The 20,194-nt window shown below is 43.2% G+C and overlaps 4 protein-coding genes across 7 annotated transcripts; 1 reads left to right on the plus strand and 3 right to left on the minus strand.

The window, feature by feature from the left end:
• Positions 1 to 35: 35 nt before the first annotated feature.
• Positions 36 to 2,585, minus strand: LOC130525553 (gamma-glutamyl hydrolase). The gene is made up of 9 exons (XM_057032428.1): positions 2,141 to 2,585; positions 1,920 to 2,034; positions 1,668 to 1,718; positions 1,499 to 1,583; positions 1,217 to 1,355; positions 968 to 1,074; positions 616 to 709; positions 400 to 537; positions 36 to 324 (listed from the first exon to the last, which is right to left on the minus strand). The coding sequence occupies exons 1-9, from the start codon at positions 2,253 to 2,255 to the stop codon at positions 206 to 208; spliced, it is 963 nt and encodes a 320-aa protein (XP_056888408.1). The 5' UTR covers positions 2,256 to 2,585; the 3' UTR covers positions 36 to 205.
• A 379-nt stretch (positions 2,586 to 2,964) lies between these two features.
• nmrk1 (nicotinamide riboside kinase 1) lies at positions 2,965 to 7,003 on the minus strand. Of its 4 annotated transcripts, none has more exons than XM_057032432.1 (8): positions 6,437 to 7,003; positions 4,898 to 4,988; positions 4,765 to 4,813; positions 4,516 to 4,666; positions 4,279 to 4,350; positions 4,076 to 4,182; positions 3,910 to 3,993; positions 2,965 to 3,286 (listed from the first exon to the last, which is right to left on the minus strand). In XM_057032432.1, exons 2-8 carry the CDS (start codon positions 4,985 to 4,987, stop codon positions 3,264 to 3,266), a joined length of 576 nt encoding a protein of 191 aa, XP_056888412.1. In that variant the 5' UTR covers position 4,988; positions 6,437 to 7,003; the 3' UTR covers positions 2,965 to 3,263. The 4 variants fall into 4 exon arrangements, with proteins under 4 accessions (XP_056888412.1, XP_056888410.1, XP_056888409.1 ...); XM_057032430.1 differs by lacking the exon at positions 6,437 to 7,003 and adding an exon at positions 6,205 to 6,416; XM_057032429.1 differs by lacking the exon at positions 6,437 to 7,003 and adding an exon at positions 5,690 to 5,946.
• On the plus strand, positions 6,205 to 10,990 carry ostf1 (osteoclast stimulating factor 1). The gene is made up of 10 exons (XM_057032433.1): positions 6,205 to 6,363; positions 8,142 to 8,188; positions 8,304 to 8,354; positions 8,549 to 8,612; positions 8,878 to 8,931; positions 9,044 to 9,151; positions 9,228 to 9,277; positions 9,348 to 9,426; positions 9,714 to 9,812; positions 10,251 to 10,990. The coding sequence occupies exons 1-10, from the start codon at positions 6,330 to 6,332 to the stop codon at positions 10,307 to 10,309; spliced, it is 645 nt and encodes a 214-aa protein (XP_056888413.1). The 5' UTR covers positions 6,205 to 6,329; the 3' UTR covers positions 10,310 to 10,990.
• Positions 10,991 to 11,252: 262 nt separating this feature from the next.
• On the minus strand, positions 11,253 to 19,460 carry mapkapk5 (MAPK activated protein kinase 5). The gene is made up of 14 exons (XM_057032426.1): positions 18,501 to 19,460; positions 17,453 to 17,526; positions 16,068 to 16,143; positions 15,258 to 15,355; positions 15,061 to 15,169; positions 14,886 to 14,975; positions 14,606 to 14,701; positions 14,443 to 14,523; positions 14,003 to 14,190; positions 13,790 to 13,910; positions 13,593 to 13,723; positions 13,355 to 13,467; positions 13,161 to 13,265; positions 11,253 to 12,883 (listed from the first exon to the last, which is right to left on the minus strand). Exons 1-14 carry the CDS (start codon positions 18,534 to 18,536, stop codon positions 12,789 to 12,791), a joined length of 1,413 nt encoding a protein of 470 aa, XP_056888406.1. The 5' UTR covers positions 18,537 to 19,460; the 3' UTR covers positions 11,253 to 12,788.
• Positions 19,461 to 20,194: the final 734 nt, after the last annotated feature.

Below are 20,194 nucleotides of genomic sequence, written 5' to 3' on the forward strand. Positions count from 1 at the left end.
CCAAATCATTCGGTTCAGCAATAGAAACCACTGAGCACAGTCAAGCACAGTTGTATTTATTTAAACCGCCATACACATACAGAACGAGGCAGCACCTTTGACCCTTTAATGTTCATGGGGTTAAAAACACGAGTCGGTCACTAATTTTAAAAAACCAACTGGGATTTGTCATACGAAGAGCTGAACTCCCCACGAAATCCTTCCCTCAGAAGAAGTAGATCTGTTCATATCCTGTTATATTTGCGGCATAAACAGGATTGTACTTATAAATGAGCGACGAGGCCTCTTCCTCAGGATCCTCAAAGTGATGGAGACTCCTCCTCCCTAAACCGAGGCAGAAACGTTAGGAGGATTCACAGAGGAGCTTTGCGTCACTCTAATATCGGCGGCATCGATTACCTTCGTTGGTGAAAAACTCCGCCAGCAGGGATGATAACTGAATGGCGTGGGGGGAGTGAGGGAAGCTCCGCCCACTTTTCCACTGAAAGCGGTTCACCTCAGGGTGCCACTGCACCCCGTAGAAAGGGTATTTCTTTCCTGGGGATCGTCACAGCGTTATAAACTCTTTGTTGATAAATCATCATTTTAAAATTGATATTATGGTGTTGTTTTAACCTTCCATGGTTGAGACAAAGTGGGCTCCGTTGGCAGCTACGTTTGTAGACAAGATGGAGAAGAAACTCCGCAGCTTCGTGTTTGCCAGAAAAGTCTGGAAGATCATTCATCTCATTATTGAATTGACTCATTATTTATTGATTTATTACCCCCCCCCCCCCCTACAGACACAAGTAATACCCAATGTTTTATTCATCAAAACATCATTTCTCTTCACTAACATACTCATTACACTTTAACGTTGTAATGTCGGTCCCTCTGAATTAAATAATTCAGTCATATGAAACAGGAAATGCTACTGTTAAAAAGCAAACCTCAGTGTTTGTGTGCGCGCGTGTGCACGTGTGTGTACCTTTACTGTAACTCCATAGTGGTGAAAGTTTCCAGTCAGTGGTTCTTGGGCCAAGGCCCTCATAAGATCATCTGGAAACCCCTTAAACATCCTGCTGGACGAGGCTTCTGCATTCACACACACACACACACACACACACACACACACACACACACACACACGGATTTGTAATTTCCTTCTACTGACACCAAGTGGTAATATTAGGTATATGCAGGAATACACGCAGAAAAGCTCCAGCGCGTGTCTGACCTGCTGTGAGGTTGAGGGGCAGAGCAAGGTTCTCGGCTGTGGTGTTGGAGAGCAGGTTTTCTCCAGCCACCAGGACAGTCAGCAGCTGCAAGCCCATGCACGTGCCCCAGATGGGGAAGAAATCCCCCGCTTCATTGGCCTGTGAACACACACAATTGTCATTTGTATAAATCTTTTTTTTAACTAAATAAAAAAGGCTGTAAAAGACAGATATGTGAAAGTTTAATAGGTAGGAAGGCACAGAAAGAGGCATCTGTGAGAGGAAGAGCCGGCTGTACTAACCCTCAGAGCCAGGCTGTAAAAAAGCTTGGCCACCCTGGCGTAATCGGACCTCTGCAAATCAACGGCTCCACCGATGAAAAGCAGGCTGCACAGACAGAGTACAGTATGAGTGAGGCCCGCGGAGGGGGAAAGTACCATTCAGAGGGTTTGTTTAGCATTTACAGCTCACCCATTTATCTGCCTGAAGATGGTTTTATATTCAGAGGCCCTAAGAGTCAACCTGTGGGCGTGATCACAGACAAATATCAACAAATGATCAATAAATCAATGGCATTGATGACCATATTGACCAATACAACCATTTTAAAACATAAAAAGGTGTTATATTCTATTTAAAATGTGCTTCATTGCTGCAGGAAACTGGGAAAAACCTCATATTTCCTCCTCAATGACACAATATCTAGACGATCCATTGAATCACCTGATTGGCATCACTCGGCCTCCTCCAGACTCAATGTATTTAACATAGGATGCAGGTATGTAGGTCCTCCCAAATGGTTTCATGGCCTCGTCGGAGACCATCTGAGTCAGGACTCCTGTGGGGAGAAAAAGACACACACACACCAGCAGCAGTTGTGAGTTAAAGGCTCGATAATTCCTGTGATTTCAAGCTGTTTTCCTGGTTGTTTACGTCTCACTTACCAATCACAGGCCTGTCATTCACGGGCTGCTGGCTGAGCTGAGGCAAAGCGGCGCAGCAACAGAAGCAGCCGGTAAGAACCAGATGCACGTAGGTAAGAAATCTTGTGCCGAGCATTGTTCTCTACTGACCTCGTCCCTTCAGTAGTAGGAAAGCCTGCAGAAGGTGTCAATTAATGCAGCACGCCTGTATAAGTACAGCTGGAAGAGGATATGGCCAATACAGGGAAGTGAGGAAACTCCGTAGTTCTCCTACAGGTCACAACCACAGCTGCATGTGCAGCCCAGGCAGACCGGCTGCTGATCTAATGTCATTTTCTGCTGACAGAGTGGACTTTTTGGCAAAATTCTTATCGTCCTGTAGCGTGAGAAAAGCAAATCCGTTCAGAAAAAGAAAGAAAGAGCTGCATTAACGTTGACGCAGAGTACAAGACAGCATGAAGGATGCCACTCTAAGCTGTCAAGCAGGTTTTAGGTCAAGAATGAAAGAAACGTTCCTATTTATAGTCCTCATACGGAGAGAGGGCCCGGGGTGTGTGCAGTGTTAAGGCTGAAGCTAGTTGCTTACTTTGTGATTTTCGGACTAGTTTCTGAAAATGGGTTCTTTATCCGAAAGCACCGATGCCCCCACCCTCTAAGAAGTAGAAAATAATAGAAAAGTAGAAAAAGAAGTACAGATCTTCTAAAAACTCTTCAGACACTGGAATAATCAGTATGACGGTACCAGACGCAACCGACAGGTGGAGACAAACGGCGGATTCGGTGAGGCGTTTTGACAAATGAGGTCTTAATCAAGAAACGGAATAATTAATAAATGAACACAAATATTTCAAAACAAGTCACACCCAGTATTTTATTATGACATTACTTCATAATTTGGAATACAGAGGTGATTGTCAAGTTTAAAGTGTGCTAAATTAAAATGAAAAAATACTAAAATGACCATGATTTAGACCATTGTAGAGGCTAGTGCTACTGTCATTTAGTAAAACAGTATTGCGAACATTAATTAGACATAAAACAATTTAAAAACATGTCTTGGTCCTTTTGATCTCACGGTGGATGGCCTCCAAATAATGGCACTTTAGTGACACCCAAGAGTGCAGCAGTCTCCATCTTCCAGATGTTAACGAACAAAAGCTTTCCAGTCTGCAAAGGAAATATGCAAAATATTCACGGCATGAGCACATTGATTCTGGCTCATGACATTATCTGTCTGTCACAGTAATTCCAAAGCCCAGGCAGAGCAACATCAGCACTCAGAATGATATTCAACCACTACGGCTCTGAATTCAACACAGCAGGCTCCTCGACCTGGGTCACGTCTTAAGGGCACTTAAAAACTACAAACCCCATGAGGCTGTGCTGCAGCGCAATATGCAGACTAACAAATGACGCCACCTGCCTATTGATGCCACACTAACAACAGGTGCAATCAATGATCACTAGATTGCGCAATACTGAAGCAATTAGAATCTTTGTATACTTACTTACCTCTGCTGGGTTTTTATGCTTTTATAATCCTTAATTAGTGAGGCAAAAGCAAACAAAGAGTATGTTTGTTTATGGTAGATATATAGTATAGTTCTTTTTAGGAGTTTTGTTGCACGGCAAATTTTATTGGCGCTATTGGTCTAATAATAATAAAGCTTCCTGAATGTAGATTTGTGTTTTGAGGATGTCCACCGCAGTCCTTCAAGGTTATCAGCTGAATTATATCTGCCATAATTTACTCGAAAATGATTTGGGTCAAATTGTCGATTGCAACTTACCTCTGAGTCTTTCTATTTCCTTAAAAACATCGTCACGCACTCCAGACAACAGCTCTTCTTTTGGCTTCTGACCATCCAAAAATACTAAAAAAAAATATATTTTTTATGTCTCGCCCTCAACAACATTCTAACTGCTCAGATAATCCAGTTTCGATGGAACGCTCACCAATTCCGGGTGTTGAATCCTCCATCTCAATGCGGTTTTTAAGGTACATCGGCCACACGTGTCCATCAAAATAGCCAGGAGGATCAGGAGGGTTGTACACCCTCAAGCTGTCAATCAAAAACAATATATTAGAATGGAAAGTCGATCTTTTATATATATACTACAACCCTACCAAAAAAGACTTTAGTCATAAAATCTGACACCTTCGTCGCCTCTTGCAGACATCATAAGGAATTTCCATGAAGTATCTTTTGTCAAATAGCAGATTTAGAGGCCTGAAAATAGGGAAAATCATTTTGGTTCATTTATTTTAAAGAACTACATCAAAACTTGTAAAAGATCTATTAAAATCAGGATCCTCTTATGCAGTGGAGACACACCTAGTCATAAAGAAGTGATAAAATTGCTGAGATTAGGAACAATCAATAGCTTCGGAAAACCTGTAGTTGAAAATGAGGAAACCTTCCACGATCAGCACAAACAGCTGTTCATCAGAAGGCTTCAGACTCCTCTGCCTCAGGAACTGGACTGGATCTCTTCGCCATGAATCAACATCGCTCATCATCGTGTCCATGTGAAGCGCGTCCAGCACTCAAAGAGAACACGACTGTGACTGTGGGCGTCACGATAGAAAAATACACATATTTAACAGTGATATCAGGTTTTAATATGCTTTTCTCAACCCTTACAATCATATTGCTTAAATCCATGGCTGTCCTCTGGCACCTCTGACTCATCCTGGTGAATAAATAAAGTTTTGAATTTTTAAGCAGAAGGGCTAAAAAAACCCTGACAGGATTTACGGGACAAAAAAACCTCAACCTTAAAATATGAGTCCTGCGCAATAACGCAGCTGTTTGGTATCTGCTGGTGTAGACTCTGAGAAAGAGTGGATTTTCCTCCGTTGGTCATCCTGGAAAAAAAAACACTTAATAAAAGCACTGAGAGGAAAAGCTGAGTCTTCACCTTTTTAATAAGCTCAGTAAGAATGTTGACAATCGTGTATTATCTTTGATTAGACACTAAGCCAAATACCAACTCACCTTATTAAAAATATAAATATTTGTTAAAATCTTTCCGTGTCAGAAATTAACAGAAAGACTTTTTTTAAAGCAACAAAAGTTTATAAAAATGTGGAATAGCATAGGCTAAAATCAATAACAATTCTGTAGTCACTTGCTGCACTTTGGACAACAAACAATGATGTAATAGGACATTCTCTCAACGAGAAATGTAAGAAAATGGCATGTTATATTCTGACAAAAACACATCAAGAAATAAAACGTAGAAGAGATTACGCAGCAGTCTGTCAGCACCTTGGTGGCAAAACAAATGAATAATTTTGTACTACAGAGCTGTTCGCTGTTGTCTTTGCAGCCTGCAGGGTTGTGACATGGTTTACTGATCTTATTACAACTCTGCACATGCACATTATGGCTCATCAAGTCTACAGCAGCACAATTTAAAAACAAAACATCACACGTAGAAGAGTAATTATTTAAAAGCTTGTGTTTGCACATCATGCAGTCTGCAGTCAAATTAAGCCAAAGAGAAAAATAAAACCTAAACCCTGCATGTTGAAAACACAGGTTATAGTCCTCTACAGTGACTTACCCACCAATTCCTACAATTAATTTCTTAATCTCAGAGGCCCTCGCCACGCAATTCTTACTCATATTTAAGGGGTGCACAGAAGAGTTGGTGTGGCAGAAAGTTACACGACTGTGCATCTACTTCCGCATTCTTTGCCTACCGACACCTAATTGGCTGAAAGAGATCTACGTCACTCCCAACCATTGCTAGGGGAAAAGGGCAGCGATGTCAGAGACCGCAAACGTTGGAATAACGATAGGACAACAGGTTTAAAGGAAAATTGACACAGCTGTCGACACGTTCTACGAAAAAGCTCCGAAAAAGCAAAACTATTAAGTGTTTCAAGCCTACATATATGTTAAAAAAAACAAAAGCACAAATGCATAAAATGCAGCACTGATAGTTGCGTTATGAATGGTCGTTTTTTTAGTCGGTGTGTGTGAATAAATATAAAGTGTGTGTGTGAATAAATATAAATATATTAAAATCAGAAATCGAAGATTGCGCATGCGCAGACGAGCTTTTCCGCGTCGAACCTTGTGTGTGACTGGACTTCCTCTTTGACGGTGACGGCTGTGTTCGCGGCGAGGTTTCTTTTCTGAACTAAATAACGCGGCTCTCGCTTTTCGTCCTATTCTCTGACGCCAGCCGAACTTTACAAATGTCGAAGCCTCCTCCTAAACCCGCCAAACCAGGTAAGACTTCCGTTCTGAACAAGTGAACGAAAACTTCCTGCAGCCGCCTCAGTCAGCAACGGAGGTAACACACCTTGTCGGCGTTAATGGGTGTCAACCACTGGCGGTTCGGCTCATTTCTCCCATCCGTGCCTCTCGTTTTCACCGCAAAGAAAGCGATAAAGTAAATAGACACCGAGTGATGTGAATATAAGCGATTGCGGGCTGCAGCGACGCCGGTTTTGCTGTTGATTGGCAGCAGCTTCTCAGCAGCAGGCCTCTGTGACTTCCCTATTGCCCTCATTCATGCAGCTTTAGGGTCATGCTGGAGGTTAGGAGGCGGCGATGGACGGCACACCTGATCAGTTCAGTTTGGGTCCTATTTTAGTTACAGGCAATAGTTGTTAGACAAAAAAGATGCACCCTCCCACGAGTTGTGTCTGGATGACGCCAGTTTTCTGCAGCTCCACAGTTAAATCTAAAGATTTTTTTTAAAACTTTGGATGGAAAAGATGGGGGCTATATTAATCAAATGATCATCTCGATGGAGAAACTCCCAGAATCCTCATGGTTTTATTTACCTACTACCCCTGGATGCAGAGAGTTGGTGGGGAGGAATCTGTGATGTCATCACATCTCAAATCGTTTGAACACGAGGTCTTAAATGTTTATTTTCATTAGAAACCAGGGATGAAAACAGGTGCTTAATCAGTTTCCTCCACCCACAAGGTGTGTTTATCAATTTACACGCATCGTGGTTATTAATGAGACGTCTCCACAGCTATCAGGATTATCTGATGCTCATTGGACCTGACCACATGTGTGTATTACACAGAAACAAGATTCTGTGGTGTAAATGGTCCTGATACGTGCGTTTTTCCCTGCGGAACTGTGTGGAAAAACGTCAAAATTCACCAAATCGAGCCTCCCGTCGGTGCAAACATCCACGGCGAGGACGAGCCGGCACAGGATTTTTGCATGTGCTGAGCGGCATGACTGGGCCTGCAGAGCAGATGCGTTGAACAGAGCCGGGCTTGTGCTCAGACATTCTGAGACGTTCCGGGGGTGGGGTGGGAAGTGGCTCGGTCCAATCGGGCCGCGTCAAAGAAACTCTTCAACGCAGTAAATACAGATTAACATTGCTGCATAAGTCGGGGTAAGAATGCCCAAAAAATAGAAAGAAGGCAGTTTTTAAAAAGGAAAAGTATTTTATACATGGGAAAAGGCATACACAACCACAGCAACCATTAAAACGTCACCGTTCATACACTGTTCCCACATGGTTCACATGGTTCCTGTCACATCCTGCTGCATAAAGGTCGAGTCCAGTTCCAAACAATGGAGCATCCCCTGACACGATCACGCATGGTTTGACCAAATACCCGCGTAGGGGCTGATGCTGTTGTTGCATCCGCCCGCGAGCTGCTGCAACAACATGCGAAGTTGTAGGTCACCACGAGCAAGTGCAGTCTTTCTTCAAGTGCCTCGCCCACCCTGGTGACATTCCAGCAGCGCTAATGTGAGCGGCAGGCCCCGGGGGGGGGACCGCAACCAGCCGCCCGATGGCTTTAACCACGCTCCGCATGCAGAAATGTGTTGCTGGCTGCTGCAGAGGTGGTTTCCCTCAGCTCGGGCCCTCGGCAGGTTTTGTCTGCATAACGTTTGCCTAGATAAGGATTGTCTCGGGGTGGTTATTGCCTCAGACCAATATATCACATAAAGCTACTGTCTGTGCTGGCGGGATGGTTACATGAAGATAACGGCTCCCACAAATCGCCTTAACTTCTCTGTTTTGCCAGGCCAGGTCAAGGTCTTCAGAGCATTGTTCACCTTTGACCCCAGAACGGTATGAGTTCTTTCTTGGTTCTGTCACAGTTGATTTATTCAGTCATTTCAAACAAGAATCTGAGGCACTGAACCGATCTTCATCGTCCTAATAATCCCAATTTTACTTCCTTCAGCCAGATGAGCTGTACTTTGAAGAAGGCGACATCCTTTACATCTCAGACACTGTGAGTTTAGTGCAGCCTTAATTATCTCACGTCTTCATCACTTTTAGTTCCTGTTTTGTTCAGTCTTATGCAATTTGCGTCTTTTTCTGACCCCCAATCAGCATTTTCTTTGCATCAAATGAACCAAATTTCTTCATTCATGTGCATGTTTTCAGTTTTATGCAATTGTGAGTAACTTCCTTTCTTCTCCTCAGAGTGACACTAATTGGTGGAAGGGAACGTGCAGGGGAAGGACTGGTCTGATTCCCAGTAACTATGGTGAGTAGACCCGATCACCTGACTGGCCTGTGGCCCTAACGCAGCTGCACTGTGTAGGCTGGATTAAAAGCAGAAGTCTTTTTATATATAAAGAGAGAATCCTGTTCGTGTCCTGTTTGTCTAAAAATGTTTCCCTTTTTTTAAGGCGCTTGAAGCCATCTGGTCCTCAAACACATCTTTATTCCTTTCCCTCACTGGCAATTTATTATTTTTGATGTTTTCTTTCTTCACTAAAGTGCTCATTGCCTCGTATGCTTCGTTTTAGTTGCCGAGCAGGCAGAGTCCATCGACAATCCCATGCACGAAGCGGCCAAACGAGGTGCGACATCGACCCACAGACCCGTTATTGTACATCTCTTCAGTCTGAGGCCAACAGATGTCCTGGTTTTTGGCCTTAATGGAGGTCTGACCCTTTTTCTCCCGATGAGCAGGTAATTTGAGCTGGCTGAGGGAATGCATCGAGAACAAGGTGGGCGTCAACGGGCTGGACAAGGCTGGAAACACTGCCCTGTACTGGGCATGCCATGGGGGACACAAAGGTAAAGGCTGCGGGACGTAAAGCATACAGATTAACTTCTGCCTGTGGAAGTGAGACCTGTTTCTCTTCTGTGTCAGACGTGGTGGAGGTGTTGCTAAGTCAGCCCAACGTGGAAGTCAACCAGCAGGTAAGACCCCTGTGGTTCTAGCAGCTTGTACATCGTTCCTACAAAATATTAAACGACCTGTCTATTTCAGAATAAACTGGGGGACACCGTTCTGCACGCTGCTGCCTGGAAGGGTTATTCTGACATTGTGGAACTGTTGCTGAAGAAAAGTGAGCATCTTATCTTGCCTCATGTTGGGTTTCATAAAAGGAAATAAGGCGATAATTTCCTGCGTGGCAGGAAGAGCCAGCGAGCTGCAGAAAGCTTCGATTAAAACTTTGGTCTGTCCGTTATCCACCGCCAATCATCCAGTTCAAGGTCGTGGGTGGGCCGGAGCCTCATCTGGCGATCGAGTGTTGTTTTCTTAAACGGACTCGTTACTTGTGTTTTTCTTGTCATCTCTAAACCATTCTCCCTCCAGAAGTTTCCACGTCACTGAATTTTATCTTTGTTTCAGATCCAAGGACAGACATACGGAACAATGAGAACAAACTGGCACTGGACATGGCCACCAACGCGCAGTGCGCCTCGCTTCTCAAGAGGAAACAGCAAAGCAGTAAGTCCAGCGGCCACGAGGGGGCAGCATTACAGCGTCTGTACTGCAAACTGTCCAAAACTACTTTAAATCTTGCAGTTTTCTTTCCAGTTTATGAATTCCATCAAACCACCTTTAGCTATAATTTGTAATTGCGCAAAAGAAATTCCACTTAACTCATTTAGCAGATTGTATGAAGATATTAAAACTAGGCATGCATTTGGGATGAGTTCCCTGCAGTAAAATAAAATAGCCTGTGAAAATAAGTTGAATGCTTCAGATGTGACTGTTTTCATTGGAAGAGTGCAGATTCTTTTACTGTGTATTTGTCCCGGATTATATAAAACCACATTTGCCTGGGAACACTTGTCTGCTAATGTTTTCACTGTTTGTTTTTTTTGCTGTGAGAAATGAAGCACCACAGGATTCTGATCTCTAACAGCAGTCGTTTGCTTTCAGCCATCACCCGCACACACAGCAACGCAGAGGAGTATTTGGACGACGAAGACTCGGACTGAGCTGATCCCTCAGCAGCAGCTCGGAGGGAGCTCAGAGAGATTTATTACAGACCTAAAATGGATTTTGCTGCTGTTTCCAACTGTATTCCTGTTATTTGGTTTTAATCCTACACCTAAATTCACACAAGACACAAGCACCCGAGTAAATTCCAAACAGGCATTCGAAGCGCCTGTTGCACAGCGAACTGAGCAGATTAGTAAATGTGGAAAAGGGACCAAAACTCATTCCAGACATGCAGAATATGTTCCATCCCTTCACAACGTGCCTCTGAGTACCAGTACAGATTAAAAGATTGCCCTCGTTCAGGCGTTACCTTATATTTTTATAATAAACTACTAGATAAATCTTAAAGGGGACGCTCTGTGCGGCAGGTTTCAACACCTCCAGCGTGGTTTCAAAGGGCTTCAGTTCAATACAAAGAAATTTCCTCTTCCTTCTTCCCCTCAAACAAACTTTGGATCACTTCTTTTGTACTTGGTGGTTCCGTTTCCACCCTCGGAGCAAATTTCTGCATTCTGCTTACCAGCAAAAGTGCCTTATGTATTTGTAATATAACAAGTTTGTTTTATGACTGTGAACATCTTTTGCCCCCTCTTGTGTTTGTCTTTTCAGCTGTAAATGGGCCGGTGTTTCAAAACAGAGTTTAATCATTTGATATATTAAACAGAACTGTAGAAATATGTCTGTCTGTCTGTCTGGTTCCTGTAAATACGCCCATTTTCAGGTCAGGACAGGTCTAAACTACCTCAGGTGTTGTTTTCAGCATTCACAGGCAGGGAAGGATGTGGACTTTATTCCACTTGGATTACACATTCTCTATTTTGGTCATTTGTTTCCATTAAAAAGGGGGGAAAACAGGAATAATCACAGTGGACCACATAAATCTTTCCATACAGAAAGAGACCCAGGTCTCACGTCTAAAGGATAAACCACAGGGCAGAATTTCTCCAAAACATCATTTATTCACGATGCAAGACAAACAGGCTTTTTTTTTCTGAAGCGTGTGTCAATACAAAAGAGATCAATTTTGTTTTGAGATGCTTTTGTCTTCAAGAAACACCTCACACCAGATTCCCCCAAATCACTGAAAAAATGACTTCAAAAATGCATCGTCGTCGTAGTAAAAGTTCTGTGCAAAGTTAATAACTGGTCCGAGCGGAAATTTTAACAACTTTTGAAATGAACAAGGAGGCACGTCTGTTCCAGACCTGGCTTTATTTACCCGGCAAATATTATGTGCTGCCGTAATCTCGCCAACCATCTTTAATCCGCTTTCCCAAAACCTTAATTGTCTCTTTTAGTGCACTGTTATGACTGAAGGCTCTTTTTTGTGCTGGGAACACAGTAAATCACAAGGCCACTGCTGTCGCGGTTGGTTCTAAACTGCAGCCCACTGGTGACAAAGACATCAACTCCAAAAATAAAACAAAACAGGAGATGGAGCACTTCTGGTGCTCAGGCCACTGAAATGAACAATAACACCGACAAGCCTGCTACAGCGCGCGAGCACAAGGTTAAATTAGTGCACGTCTCCACACCCTGCTCTATCTGAAATGGAAGACATTTACGACAAAGGAAAAAAAACACAGCAAATATTTGGAATCATTTGCTACATTTTACTTGCCAAACAGAAGCGGAGGAGCTGTATAAATCTCACTCACGTGGTTTGAACTTCATCCTTCACCTGGGGAGAAGTTTGACGGTGAAAACCCAAACAAAGGAGAGGGCAGAGCTGCACAGACATGTTAAAATAAGGCTTTCAGACGGTTAAAAGCCGTGAGACGCCGGCGGGTGGACCTCGTCTTTCATAACACGACGCTCAGCGTGAGTCACCAAGAAGCATCGTGTTTAATGTCTACGGTGTCTCATGCGCTTGGAAAAGAATGGTCAGGATAAATAAATTAAAGGTGCAATCGACAGGAAATGTTGCTCTGCTCCATTTGCAGCAGGGGGTCAGAGGAAAGGAGCAAATATTCAGATAACTTAGATTCAGTCTGAGATTCAGAGCCTGTGTGGAAGAAGCAGCTTTACGCTCACTGCCAGCCTTCAAAAAAGTATAAAACACCTTTGTTTTTAAATAAATAAGTCTTTGGAAAGTTAAAAGAAACTAAAAGAATAAAGTGAAATAACGGATAAAACAGGGAGCGAGCAACCGAAGGAATTCCTGACAGAAATTCCCTCAGTTGAAGGGATTTTTTTTTTCCTCTTCTGTTTTCTTTTTTGGAAAAAAATGAAAATATAGATCACTTTAAGTTGTTTTTTTTCTTTCCTCTTCAACAAGAGTTCATTTAAAAAACATATAGTACCAATAACTCGTCTCTGGATTATCTACAGCTGTACAACAGGTCGTACAAGCCAGTTCAAGGAAAAAAAGGTGGAACCTCATTTCACATTAAAAAAGCCTCTTTACAGATAGGAGGGGTTAAAAAGGGTAGAAATTAAGAATATAAAATCAAGATAGAAAAAAACCAGCGCTTGTTAATGAGATTCCTGGAGATTTGTCTTCTCTTCAATGGCCTGTTTGACTATTTCAGCCAGTTTCAAGCGGTCGACTTTATCACAGAAAGATCTCCCTGCAAAGAAACAAGACATTGACCACAATTATTATTTATTTCTCTTCTAATCTGTATCACCGGTGAGGCAAACCATCCCAAACACATCACCAGCCGCTCTTGCTATAACTCGTTAGCCTGATAAATATTTTAAAACATCAATTAAATTGGTCATTTTACGAATTTAAACAAAAGCGCGATGAAAGAATGACGCCAAGGTGAAATGTAATCATCATTAGGCTGGAGATTCTGGAAAAGTGTATTGGGATAAAATGGAGGCTGACAAGCAGCTACTGACCATCCCAGCTCAGGCCCTGCAGGCCGTCCCTCAGCAGCTTGCAGTCTCTGTTGATCCTCCAGGCTTCGTACATCAGCTCGTTCAGCTTCTCGTCCTCGTTCTCTCCTGCAAACATGGAAATATCCCCAGTATGTTTTGGCGGAAGTCACACCAGCAGTTCTGGAACTCAGTTAAAGGCGTTTGAGTTAACAGACCAGCTTGCGGTAATATACACTGGGCGATGACATCCCGGAGTTTTTCCAGTGCGATGTTGGAGTCTTCGCCGGTCTCTGGGTCATGGATGAAGAAACTGTCGTTGGGCTTTGAGCTGCAAAGATGCAATAAAGAGCGTTTACTGAAGTGCTAAACGCTACTAAATAATACGCCTGGTTGCATCTGTGAAAAGGCTGAACTTTATATCATCGTGTACGACGCTGCAAAATGCCGTCGTACCCCAGTAGTTTCCTTTTCCTGAGGATTGGGTTGTTGACGGAGTTGAGAGGTTTGAGGCTGATGTTCAGATCCTGAATTCTCATGTTGGCCAGCTGCTCAGCGTGAGCCTGCTGGAAGCCTGCGACCACGGCCTGAAACGACATCGCGTGTTATTTAAATCAGGGAGCGTCTCGGCGCACTGGTGAGGGTTGCGTCACCTTGTCCATCATCATCTGAGCAGAGGGCAGCACATTGTCCAGAGCCTCGGTGCAGTTGAGCCAAGGATGAGCCAAGACTCCTTCGATAGTTAATCTCTCCTCTGGCTTCACCTTTAGGAGCCTGACAGCAGCAGAGGACAGCAGAGAGTAGAAATGACCACGATACGGGAAGAGCATCAGCGGCGAGCAAGAGCGAAGCAGAAAAAGTCCCACTTGCGAACGACGTCCTTGGCCATCTCAGAGATCTGGCTCCACTCATCTTCGGGGAAGTCGAAGCTGCCGGTCATAATTTTTTTCCTCATGTCCTTCGGGATGGTGCGACTGTGGTGTTTGGAGTAGAAGGGCGGATACCCGCACAGCATCACGTAGATGATCACGCCAAGAGACCATAAATCGCAGCTCTGGAAAACGATTGGAAATGGAAATGGAGAACAAATGAATCCCAGGGGAGATGTTGATGAGAGATCTACCAATTCGACAGCAGTCTCTCAGTCTACCAGATGACATTCAGGGCTAATGTGACCCACTCACTACCTCGATGAGAGGAGGAGAGAACTTCGGTGGATATAATAGGAAGCATAACCATATAGATTATTATTGTTTATTTTCATACCCCTGGGGCCATAAATGAGCTTAAAGTCTGTAAACGTCACCTTGTTATATGTGTAAGGAGTGGGTGAGGTAGGTATAATTCCAGACTTTTCCTTCTGGTGCCTTCTTTGTGCCTCAAGTACCTGAACACAAATACATGTTGGAGACATGGTGGGTTTTCATATTCACTATGAAGGTCTGCATTTATGGGATGTGGCCTTCTACCTGAGGTGCTACGTAGTAGGGAGTAAACTGTGGAGTCATCAAGTCTCCTTGATCGATTTTGGCAAAGCCAAAGTCGCACAGCTTCACAGGAGCGTCCTGCGGAAAAACCAAACAACCGTGTCGACAGAAAATATACATTTTTTGCACTTTTAAGTTGATTTGGAGGTCTAGTTAAAACAAAGCAGGTGTGACCTTTAAAACACGAAGGCAGTAATGACTTCATGTGCTGGAAGTATCTAATTAGAGGAGAAAACGAGTCAGCAGAAGTTAAGATGCCCACCAGCGAGTTGTCCTTGAAGAGCAGATTCTCTGGCTTCAGGTCACGATGTGCAAGATTCAGGCAATGACAATGTTCCAAAGCTTGACTGATCTGTACGAGGAAATCTCATTGACAAAACCTGCCTGTGGGTGTATGTTCACATGAAATTCATCCTCGAAGAGCCACGTGGCTTTACCTGTTTTGTAACCTGGCTTGCCATCTTTTCGGTAAAGTGTCTGTGCTGACTGATTCTGTGGAACAGCTCGCCGCCCTCCATCATCTCCATGACGATCAGGAGCCTCGCTCTGTTGAAAAGAAAGGTCATTAGGGGACGGGAAGGGGGGGCAGAGTGAAAATCACCAAACAGTGGACAGAATTTCACAGGAGACGCACCTGGGGCTGGACTCGTGAGGAAACTGGACGCTATTGGCGTAGACCTCTAGGATTTGGACTATGTTTGGGTGGTCGGCACACATCATATGTAAACGCACCTGCATGAAGATATAAAAGCATTTATAATGAGAAAATGTAAAAAGTGTTTGGTCGCATCACCTGTATGGCGACAGACAAACCAAGAGATGAACACCCGAAACCTTAAGTGGTTACCTGGGTCGATTTGCTTAAAAAAAGCTTAAAAACAACAAACAAACTGGGCGTCCCTGGAGTTTAGGGCCTCTTTGCTGTGACGACCCCACCCGTGATGAGGTGGAATTCAATTGTGATGGAAAAGCTACCGAAACTGAGGAGAGTCGAGTAGTGCTGAAACAGCGCCGTGCGTCTTAAAAATGCTGCACAACGCTGTAAAACCTATCAGGTCTAACAAAAACAGGAAGAGGAGCCGACATTAACGTGAAACCAAGAGAAAATGCTGCACGCGTCCACAGCACATCCTGGAAAATGTACTGAAAGTCTGCTCGTCAGTGACGGCTTTCAGTGTCCGCAGTGTGTGGCGTCTGTTTTAGCTTCGTGTCTCCCTGGTGTGTGTGAGCCGCTGGATCATAACAAAAGGCTGCTAATGACAGAAGCTGTGGGACTCAGCGGAGGAAAACCACTATGCACACATCTGATCTCACAAAACCAGGAAACACCCAGGTGACGGGGAAAGAGAGGGGAGGAATGGTTCATGAGGTGCCAGTGGACGGACTGGAAATGCAGCTACAAGCAACAGATATCACTCAGCGACATGACAGCGTTCCCTCTGACCTCATTTCTGGCTTTAGGTCGATCGATGAGGATCTTCAAGGCCAGACGTTCCTGACTTGCCTTCTTTACACAAACTCTGAATAGAGAGAAAAGAGGTGTGAAAAGGACAGTCAACCCAACAGCCTGTTCGGCCCTGGAGCAGATGTTAGCTCACGCCTGGTGTCTGCCATGCTTTTATCAAACCATCAAACAGGTATGATAAAGGAGAACAATAGCAATCTTGACTGTTTAAAGCACGCATTTTTCAGTCCGTTACAATATCTTTATGCTGAAGGAGTCAAAGCTGAAAGACATTTGAATGTCTTAACAGAAGGACCTTCAAAACTGCATCAAGAATCCTCAACACAAGAAACTGCAACTACTGACTTTAAACACTCGACTGTAACCTCAGCTCACATCACCAACATTGTACTTTGTCCAAAGTTCACTTGGATTCCTGATTACAGGGAGGTTACTTGTAATAAGTGACTTTATTCTTCTCCCTTATGCGATTTGAGATACAGATTGCAGAGAGCAATCAAGCATGTTATTGCAGACATGAAGAGCCTCTTTTACAAATGTTTTAGTTAATTGACCATGTGACTTGTGAAATGCTCAACGGGCTGCTCTCCCCTGATGGGAGGAAGCGAACGATGAGGAGAAATCATCAGTGGGAGATTTCTGTAACTGCGCAGCATTTATCGAGCAGAGAAAATGGCAACTAATATCACTGCGGTGCAGGGCGGCGTCACCGGGGCTTTCTGATCAATAAAACACAAAGGGTGAAAGAATGCTCGCAGCCCCAGGGGCAGCAACAACAGGATGCTGAGACGTCTGTTTTGTAGGTTGTCGCTGGTCTGTTAAAGCCTGGAAAAAGAGCATAGATCTGTAAAAACTGTGCTGCAGTAATGAGAAGGCAATACAGGGAAACTCGCCGAGAGCCACAACGTTTGGTGATTGGACTGTGAGATAATAAATCATCTGCTCTGACTCCATGCTTCAGTCCAGCTGTTAAAAAGCCAAAGTCTTGCTGGATTAGTCATGCACTGCATGGGCTGAACACAATGTAAATATTTATCTATAATCCTTTCGGGGAATTTTTATTCTGAGTCACAGTGCGTTAAAGAAACAAACCACTCTCATTTGATGTAAGCCCTGCTCTCACAGATATGCTAAATAGTTCCAGGATATATTAGTTTTACCTCTTTCCACGGTTGGTAACAACACAATTTTTTGTGTCCCCCCCCCCCAACTCAGACAGATGTCACGGTGACGTCGCCGTGCACAATGCTATTTCTTTAAGCTGTGGTTTTTCCACTGCTTGACATTCACCTCTTGCATAGTTTACATGCTGATAAATACGTTTCAAAAGCATCTAAGAGAAGCACTTCCTCATTCACTCTCACCTGACAGGACCACTGATGCCAGCTCCCAGTTTCTGTGTCCAGTTTATGCTGTACTCATCTAGAATGGAGGTCTCCTGTTAGGGGAAGGGAGCGACAAAAGAAAGTATTTAAAAAAACAACAACTATGTACTGCATTCTCAAATTAAAGTTAAACTTTGGAGTCAGTCATTCGGGGTACACTTGTCTGCTGCGTACTGTTGAATCTGAGGCAGTAATCAATCCTGTCTAAGTTACGCAATCGTGTGAATTAGACATGTACTTTCATTTCACACAGCTTTCTTGTCTCCGGGGCTTTGCTGCATTAAAAGCTGGAAAATGTTTGCCAACATGTTCAGATGTAAACACTGCGATTACAAACTCAGCAAAGTAGCGCTGTAGATCCGCCCAGAGAATAAATTGGACTTGGCTAATACAATGAGTTTCACTGTGTGCCAAAAGCTACCAGAGCCTTTTCTCTGCAATGCCTTTGTTGGTCCAAACTAGGATTACAGAAAGAGTTGCTGGTACTTTCAAGACAAATACCCTGGGGATGCAGATAACACTTGGATCTAACTGAGACTGATGATCTTCTGGTTATCAATAAGTTATTTTGAATCAGAAATGTTGATCATTCAAGTGCCGGACCTCTCTGCATTTGGTTCCTGCTTCAGGGAAATCTAATCCAAATGAGCTGTGTAACCCATGAATCCAGTGGTCACCTCTTTTACAGGGCACATGGGGCCCCAGATCATATTTTACAGCTGACACAAATGTGTTGGTGGTGACATTTTGGTGGGTACACACCAAGATCAAATCCCAGATCATAAGCTTGTTGCCAGGTATAACGTGATTTCCTTCCTTCACCTTATCTTAGGCATCAATCCCTGACAATGACTGTTCAAATAGTGAAACATCTGCATGAACATTTGTGCATTTGGAAATAACGACCTTCTGCAGTTACATTAAGAGGTTGCACCATATTATAGATGCAAAGTAGATATACTAGTAGCAAGGTTGTTAGGGTAAGAACACCTTAAATATCACAAGAGTTTTGTTTTGCTCGAATTACCTTGATGAACTTATCTACGCCGTTGTCCTCCGACATCGTGACTCTTTGAAAGACGAACTTTGCCTTGTGGATCTCGGACAGTTGAAACAAAGCGGGTTCTCTGACCTTTTACCGAGTATTCTTACGTCTGTCAACCCTGGGCTGGGCCGGGCCAAGGGCTGTTATGTTACTACTGGTGATAGGACAAGGCCATTAGAGCAAAATGATATCCGACCATCGGTCCTCCCGTTCTAAGGGTCGTCCACTTGGAGACCTAAAGCCCACCGACTGGTGTGACACTTTGGCTCGGACAAGAGATGAACGCAACCTGGGATCTGACTCGTTCTTCGGGTCGATTTAAATTCACTGTAGAGACCATGTAGAGTCTCAAAGCCCAGGCAGTGCAAGCAGAATGTGAAAGTGCAATAGCCTACACTTTAAGAAAGACAATGAGCTCAGATTGTGTGTGTATTTTTAGTCGACGCAGAGGGTGAAGTAACGTTACTGCGCTAACACTCCAAGAAGACACGGGGGACCGGCTAGCTTGAACTTACTGTTAGCTCGCATAGTAGCAAGCTAGCGATTCCCCTCCAATCCGGGTGTGTATATACGAATACAACGACGTTAAACTTCCAGTAGAGATCAATAACGCCACACTTTCACCATACGGTGTGTAACACAACGCGTAGTGTATTCCAAAGATCGGATAATGTCGTGGGGCCGAGCTAGCTAGGAGGCTACCGGGTTAACTCAGCAAGTACGTCTTTCGTCCACAGCTGAAAATATGACCATTCTGTCATACGACAGTAAAATAATAAGATCAACGCTAACGCCAACACAACTTGATCTCATTGTCGTAAAGGATTTATGGAAGTTATCAGACTTGAGTAGCAAAACACACGCATATTTGGACTATTTTGATAATCCCATTGCTTTTTTTCGGCAGAAAAACACAGTACGGCTCGCTACCACGTAATTGTAGTTCTTTGAGAACGCCCGATCGAAATTATTTCAAAACGAATAGTAAAAAATATAGACCATACACTATTATTTGTTAACGAATGATCATTTTAATCTACAATAAATATACTTTGACATCATGTTTTTCAGCATGTTTTTTCAACGAAAGTTTCCTTAAAAGTTCAATTAATGTAATCGGCCATCTATCAGATTCATTAAGGTCCTGAGAAGGTCAGTTTTCTTTTTTGAAGAAGCTTTATTTAACATTTATTTTTGTTTTATAATGTGGATTGTAACATACTGAAATGCCGACAAACTAAATGTAGAAATAAAAACAATTTTTACGTTTTTATTTTAGACTAAAGAGATCATATTTATTTAGAAAAATACGAGGTTTACAGTTTACACACTTCGTTGACAAAATGTCTAAATACAGTAAATAAACACAGATCCAAAATATATTACTAAAGAACGGCCAGGACACCCTCGTTGTTGACTTAATATACGATATATATAATATACGATATCGTCTCCAGATTATGATGCTGTTTAAATATGCAACCCCAAATGATTTTAAAAAATTCAATCCGTTGATAACATTAATTAATCAACCACACTGCTCCATTAGGACTGATTTTATTCCCACTGTCCCTTATTTCGGACTATTTTACTACTAAATTTATCACAATAGGTCGGAGACGTTAATTTTCTCTTACCATATCAGCACCACAAGGCAAATTTTGCTGGTGCTTGAT

The sequence above is a fragment of the Takifugu flavidus genome, chromosome 5, assembly GCF_003711565.1.
Source record: "Takifugu flavidus isolate HTHZ2018 chromosome 5, ASM371156v2, whole genome shotgun sequence".
In the NCBI taxonomy this organism is placed as follows: Eukaryota; Metazoa; Chordata; class Actinopteri; order Tetraodontiformes; family Tetraodontidae; genus Takifugu; species Takifugu flavidus.